The sequence below is a fragment of the Littorina saxatilis genome, linkage group LG12 (genome assembly GCF_037325665.1).
Source record: "Littorina saxatilis isolate snail1 linkage group LG12, US_GU_Lsax_2.0, whole genome shotgun sequence".
Classification (NCBI taxonomy): domain Eukaryota; kingdom Metazoa; phylum Mollusca; class Gastropoda; order Littorinimorpha; family Littorinidae; genus Littorina; species Littorina saxatilis.
In genome coordinates, this window is record NC_090256.1 from 47,703,141 (window position 1) to 47,710,328 (window position 7,188).

General features: G+C 43.3%; 1 protein-coding gene and 1 long non-coding RNA gene across 2 annotated transcripts; both read left to right on the forward strand.

Moving 5' to 3' along the window:
• The first annotated feature begins 1,496 nt into the window (after positions 1–1,496).
• On the forward strand, positions 1,497–5,393 carry LOC138983120 (uncharacterized). The gene has a single exon (XM_070356528.1). The coding sequence runs from the start codon at positions 1,497–1,499 to the stop codon at positions 5,391–5,393; it is 3,897 nt and encodes a 1,298-aa protein (XP_070212629.1).
• Positions 5,394–5,649: 256 nt separating this feature from the next.
• On the forward strand, positions 5,650–6,763 carry LOC138982096 (uncharacterized). Its single transcript, XR_011460778.1, has 2 exons — positions 5,650–5,992; positions 6,210–6,763. It is a non-coding gene; the product is annotated as an uncharacterized lncRNA (long non-coding RNA).
• The last annotated feature ends 425 nt before the right edge of the window (positions 6,764–7,188 follow it).

Sequence of the window (7,188 nt, forward strand, 5' to 3'; positions counted from 1 at the left end):
TCGTTGATGATCGTTGTGTGCATGTCTGTCTTCTTATCCTTTACACCCACAAGATAATATCCAATTTAGATTCTTAATAACTGATAAGTCCAAAGGAATGACGTAGAAAATAAACCCTAGACAACGATAACACACATTCCTTCAAGAAATCAGTAACAAATGGATGGCTCGTCCGGGGATCGCTAAATTTGGGAATGAATTTGTGTGTTGTGTGTATGTAATTCATCTCATCATCATCACTTTTGTTAAATAAATAAAGTATCACTAATTAACTGTAGCGTCAGGTCTAGTCCATGGGAAAGTTGATTAACTCAACGTAGTAAATTACGACCCAACAGAGAGATCTGTTCGGTTGTGTTGGGTAGCCAGAATGTAAAGAAACGGCTCTGATTTTTCTTTTCTGGATGAGAACCAACGGAAACATAAATCGGGATTGTAGGATAGTTCCGTAATTTATATAGTGTGTTCTGGTAATATTCAAAGTCTGGTGTGACTGTAGAATAAAGACAGAGTAGATGCATGTATATTTAACCTGCTAGGATCAATCAGAACGGTCAAGTAGACTAAGATTAATCAGCAACTAAGGGTTAGTATATTTTATGCTTCTCTGATTACCAGAAGCTCGACTATAAAGAATGAATGGTAAAAGCTATTAGTAATCGTAGAGTAGTTACACGACAGAACATAGCTGTTCTAAGTTTGAACACCATACAATTCAGCTCGTCAAGTTGACGTGGGTGGCAGATTTAGTCAATAGTTTTCGCGACCGGGCCGGGTACGAAATTGAGACTAAAGTCACATATTTTGCATTACATAAAGTGTAAGCATTATAACGACTGTGTAAGGCACAGTTTTTGCTTTTCGGAAGCGCGATTTAATTTCGTCCGTGTTATCAATCGGGAATTTGAATTTTCGTTTACGACGACATCAAGATGAACACGCGCGGGTCCGAAGCAGCTCGCTTTGAGCGAGAAAATAATCTGGCACTGGCAGACAGAGAAGACACAGAAGAAAATGGCGAGATAAATACGTGTGCAACCAACCAGAAATTGACAGCACTCGAACGCACGAAAGAACTCTTGGAAGAAGGAAAGCTCTTGGAGTTGACAGGTACTGAGTTGCGCGAATTTGTTCTTCAACAGAAAAATGAAGAACGTCAACGCGAACAAGAAGAACGTCAGCGCGAGCAAGAAGAACGTCGACTAGAACGAGAAGAAAGAGCTCGTCTCGAAGAACTTCGAATTCAAGTCGAATTAGCTCGAGCTACAGTTGAACATGCCGGTGAAAACAGTAACCGGAATAACAACCGCAACGATGAACTTAGATCTCGAGACAACTACCAAGCTAAGCTACCTTTCTTGGAAGATAAAGATGACATCGAATCTTTCATACTCCAGTTCGAGAGACATGCAATGAGCTACAATTGGGAGGAAGCAACATGGGCTGTGAAAATGTCTTCACTACTGAAAGGACAAGCAAGGATTGCTTACGCCAGAATGAAGAACGAGGATGCAGGTAATTATTATCTTCTGAAGAAGACGCTGTTGGAGCGATGCAAGATTACTGCAGAATCATACAGGGAGAAATTCCGACGCACGCGGAAGAACCAGGATGAAAGTAGCACAGAGTACATAACGCGAATTTCATTGTACCTGGACCGCTGGATAGAAATGTCCGAGAAAGGAGGCACTGTAGAGGATTTGAAAGACATTTTTCTACAAGAGCAGATACTCGACAACATGCCACCAGAACTAGTCACATACGTCAAAGATAGAGAACCCCGAAACATCGATGATGTCATCAAGTTGTGGGTACGATACGATGAAGCCAGAACAAGTTCAATTCGGAAAGTACGGACACTTGAAGGAAAGAGCAATGAAGAGAAGGGGAAAGAAGGAAGGAGGAATGAAGAAAGAGGAAATGGAAGACGAGGCTACAATGACAAAGGAAAGAATGGTCGGGACCATGGAAGAAGATCCGATGAGAAAGAAGGATCAAACTCAAAGCCAAAGGTTTCCTGCTACTTTTGTCAGGGTCCACATTTCAGATACGACTGTCCGAAACTGAAGAAGAAAGAAGAAGCTGGTGCAGCGATGCAAGAAGATGAAGAGAATTTTCAAAGATCGTCTTACGACATGCTGTGTGACGTCTGTGAGAAGAAAAACTTCACGAAGTTCTCACAGGTATTAGTTGAAGGAAAACCTGCGACCGCATACAGAGATACAGGAAGCACGTCAATCATCGTCGATGCAGATCTAGTCCCAGAAGGGAAGATTTCATCTCAAGTAAGAGAAACGACGTTGGCGAAGAAGAATGTGAAAGAAACGCTGCGGACCGCCAAGATACATCTCGATACACCTTACTTCGTAGGAGAAACGGAGGTAAGCGTGATGGAAAACCCTGTCCATCCTGTACTCATTGGAAACAAGATGGGTGTGGGATCGGCAAGAAAAGAGACTCCTGTATATCCTATCAGGAATCCAGAGTTGAAAGAGACGGCTGCCGCTGTCACTACTCGACAAGAAGAGAGAAGAGAAATGGAGGAACAAGAAAAGACTCCAACATTTCCAGAAACTGACCAGTTGTTTTCATCAGTAGATCTGAAGAAAGAACAACGAGAAGACCACACGCTGAACAGACTACACGTTCTCGCAGAGACGAAGATCGTGAAAGGAAGGGTCACGTTCGTCCATGTCAAAGGCATACTGTATCGACAGTATATAGACAAATATGGAAAAACGCATCAGCAAGTGGTGGTCCCGATACAGAGGAGAAGTAAAGTGCTCAGCGTAGGACACGATACTCCTATGGCTGGCCACTTAGGTCACAAGAAGACACGGGAGAGAGTTTGGCAGGATTTCTACTGGCCCGGAATGGTGGGAGATATCAGAAGATACTGCATGTCGTGTGACACTTGTCAACGGACGACACCGAAAGGACGCACAAAACGTGTGCCGTTAGGGAAGATGCCCGTTATCGATACGGCGTTCAAACGAGTGGCAGTAGACCTCATCGGTCCCATCAAACCTATCTCCGAGTCCAAGAAACAATACATTCTCGTAATGGTAGACTACGCCACTCGTTATCCAGAGGCTGTCGCCTTGAAGGACATCCGAGCTGAAACCGTAGCAGAAGCACTATGGAATTTCTGGACTAGATTAGGGATTCCAGATGAAATACTGACGGACCAAGGAAAACAGTTCACATGCGAGTTGATGCAACAAGTGAACCAACTCCTCCACATCAAGGGATTGACCACAACCCCGTGGCATCCTCAGGCCAATGGGTTAGTTGAAAGATTCAACGGTACGCTCAAGTCTATGCTCAAGAAGCTGACTATTGAACAACCCAAGAAGTGGGATCAATACCTACCAGCCTTGCTGTTCGCCTACCGAGAGGTCCCACAGGACTCATTGGGATTCTCGCCTTTCGAACTCTTGTTCGGTCGCACAGTGAAAGGTCCTATGCACGTGCTACGACAACTGTGGACGGAAGAAGATGCGTCAGACGAAATCAAAACAACGGCAGAGCATGTGACAGAACTACGGAATCGTATTGAAGGAACTTGCAAGATCGCGCGAGAGAATCTCGCCAAGTCATCAACACGGCAGGCTCAATACTACAACAAGTTTGCCAAGAAAAGAGCATTCGTTGAAGGAACCAGAGTCCTGCTGCTGCTTCCCACAAAACGGAACAAGCTGGAGTTAGCTTGGAAAGGACCGTACTTAGTGGAAGAGAAGATCAACTCGTTTGACTATCGTGTCAAAGTGGGAAAAGTTTCCCGAGTCTACCACATCAATCTTCTTCGACAGTACCATGAGAGAGACATTATGTTGGAACAAGAAGTCCCTGGTGTCGACGAAGAAGAAGAAGAAGTTGTGGCAGTCGTGGTGGTTGATCTGGAAGAACGCGAAGATGAATACTACGCAAATGTGGAAAACGTCGCGCATATACCCATGCCAGCGACGAAACGCAACGAAACTGGAAAAGATGTACATATCTGTACAGGGTTGACAGCGGAGCAACAAAGAGAAGTTCGAGAAGCTTGCGAAGAAGCCAACGAGAACTTGACTGATGTTCCAAAACCCACCGACCTGGAAACATGTACGATCAAGATGACGGACAAACGTCCAGTGTATGTGAAGCCACGTCCGATACCCCATTCTCAAGTCGAGATTGTAGAGAAAGAAGTGAAAGAAATGCTCGAACTAGGAGTCATTGAACCCGCTACATCAGCGTACAACTCACCGATCGTGTTGGTAAAAAAGAAGCCGTCGGGAGCAGTCCGGTTTTGCAATGATTTCCGCGAATGCAATAAGTTAGTGGAGTTCGACACGGAACCAATCACCGACGTGGAACACCTGTTTGCAGACCTCTCAGGAGCACGCTATTTCAGCAAACTAGACCTCACAAAAGGGTATTGGGCGATACCGATTGCGAAGGAAGACCGGTGCAAGACAGCTTTCAGCACATCACTCGGCACATTCCAATGGATCTACATGCCATTCGGCTTGAAGACAGCAGGCAGCATCTTCAACCGTATGATGAGAAAACTTCTCGGACCATTGAACCGAAGAGACGTCCATCACTTCATGGATGACATTTTGATCGCATCCGCAACGTGGGAAGAACACATTGCATCGATTAAAGCAGTCCTGCAGAGATTGAAAGAAGCGAACTTGGCAGCCAAACCTTCGAAGTGCTACTTTGGATTCAGCCATCTGTCATACCTCGGGCACGAGATCGGAAATGGAAAGAAGTGGCCTGAAGACGAGAAGATTGAACAGATCCTGAAAGCCAAAGCACCAGAGACAAAGAAGGAACTGCGGGCCTTTTTGGGATTGAGCGGATTCTACAGATCTTATGTGTCACAGTACTCTGAGATCGCTGCAGTTTTGACAGACAAAACGAAGAAACAAGAACCCGAGAAAGTGAAGTGGAGTCCAGAATGTCAGACAGCATTCGAAACTCTGAAACAGAAACTGGCTGCAAACCCAGTACTGATGATTCCCGATCATCAACTTCCTTTCGTCCTGAGAACCGATGCATCTGATCGAGGCATGGGCGCCGTGCTGATGCAAGACCAAGGAAAGGGTTTGCAACCCATTGCGTACGCGAGCAAGAAACTGAAAGGAGCAGAAGAGAATTATGCTACTGTTGAGAAGGAATGTTTGGCCACAGTCTGGGGCATCCAGAAATTCGAACGATTCCTCTACGGGAAGCATTTCACCCTTGAAACCGATCATCAACCACTGCAATACCTGCAGAGGATGAAGCCAACCAACCCTCGATTGATGAGATGGGCACTACAGCTGCAGCCCTACTCATTCACCATCAAAGTCATTCCAGGGAAAGACAACATCGGGGCCGACTATCTCAGTCGGGCTTCATGAATGAGTTGATGTGAACCATTGAAGTGACTACCAATCTGTGTCTCAAGACTCATGTAGAATTTGAACCTGTTATTATGTTGAAATAAAATTGATTGGTGCTCTGAATGGTGTAGAGTCGTTTTATATAAACCATAAAGATAGATTGAGTACAATCTTCCCCTTCCATGGGCATTTGTGACGATTTATTAGAACGACCTACGATTGAGGACAACCAAGACCATCGCGAGAACATTCTATCGCATTGGAGTAACCGAGATATCGCAGAGTAACATAACTCACGTCATCAATCACATATGACGTAAGCTGGATTTTACGTGTGTCATTCCGAAGAAAGAAGCAGTAAAACAAAGAGTTTAGAATATTATTGTCTGCTAACAAGAAAAGGAAATACAGGTAGGAAAATAGAAAGGAACACCTGAAGCTTTGAAGAATTAGATTGAATGGTCCATAAAGGGAAAGGCGGGAGGATTATTTCTTGGTGATAAAATGTAGGAATTTCATAACCAACGCAAAATAGTTCTAACCGATTGTGAGATGGAAAGGAAACATCTTCCATGTCCACAAGAACGAAGAATTCGTTTTCACTAGCTTAATTTGAAGTAAGTACACGAGATTAATTATCGTTCAAACCAAATAAGTAACAGGCATACTAATATGTGAAAGCGGCATAATTAGGACAAGGAAAAGATGTGGAATTCATAATTCATTGAATGTATGTAATTGACTTTCATGACAACGAACATCAACGATTCATTTTGGGAACATAATCAGAAATTTAGTTAGTTGCTTGATATTAACACATTCTATTTGTTCCAGGCTTTGGTCGCTTGTTTGTCTCGCTTGACCGCAAGACTTGCAACTCGTCGTTTTGATGACAGACGAATCGGGAGTTAACACAACTACGTTCCAAGAAGATTCATCGCGGTTTACGTGAAGAGAGTGACGTTGGAAGCGTACGAAGTCGAACATGGAATGAAAGACTAAGTGACAATTCGAGACTTCAGTAGAATTCCATCTGATACTATTTATGAAAGTAACAAAAGGCAGACAGGGTGTTTCTGCAATTTATTTAATGTGAGCGGAGAATGTGACGGTGAACAATCCATTAGACCTATACAATCTGCTACAAATTCATGAGAAAGATGAGAAACTTTGAGGATGATGTGAAATCCAGTGGTGAAGAGGTGGACGAGTAAGCGTGAAGGAACAGTGACTTGAACGGGAAGTGCGCCTGATCGCTACGTCTGGAACACCGAACAACTACATGAGAAGAAGAGGAGAACAGAACACAATGCCGAAGATGCCTGGAAGATCTTGTTAGAAGCCAGAAGCTGAATAAAAGCTGAGTCTAAATTTAGATCAATCACCAAGCATCGTTGATGATCGTTGTGTGCATGTCTGTCTTCTTATCCTTTACACCCACAAGATAATATCCAATTTAGATTCTTAATAACTGATAAGTCCAAAGGAATGACGTAGAAAATAAACCCTAGACAACGATAACACACATTCCTTCAAGAAATCAGTAACATCCGGCTTTTTGTAAAAGTTGAGGCGGCACTGTCACACCCTCATTTTTCAATAAAATGCATTGAAATTTTGGCCAAGAAATCTTCGACAAAGGGCGGACTTTGGTATTGCATTTCAGCTTGGAGGCTTAAAAATTGATTGATGACGTTGGTCATTAAAAATCTGAAAATTGTAATTAAAATAATTATTTTATAAAACGATCCAAAATTACGTTCATCTTATTTTTCATCATTTTCTGATTCCAAAAACATATAAATATGTTATA

Bases quoted from the DNA above. Each gene is read 5' to 3' on its own strand.
- LOC138983120 (XM_070356528.1), top strand. From the start codon at position 1,497: ATGAAGAACGAGGATGCAGGTAATTATTATCTTCTGAAGAAGACGCTG.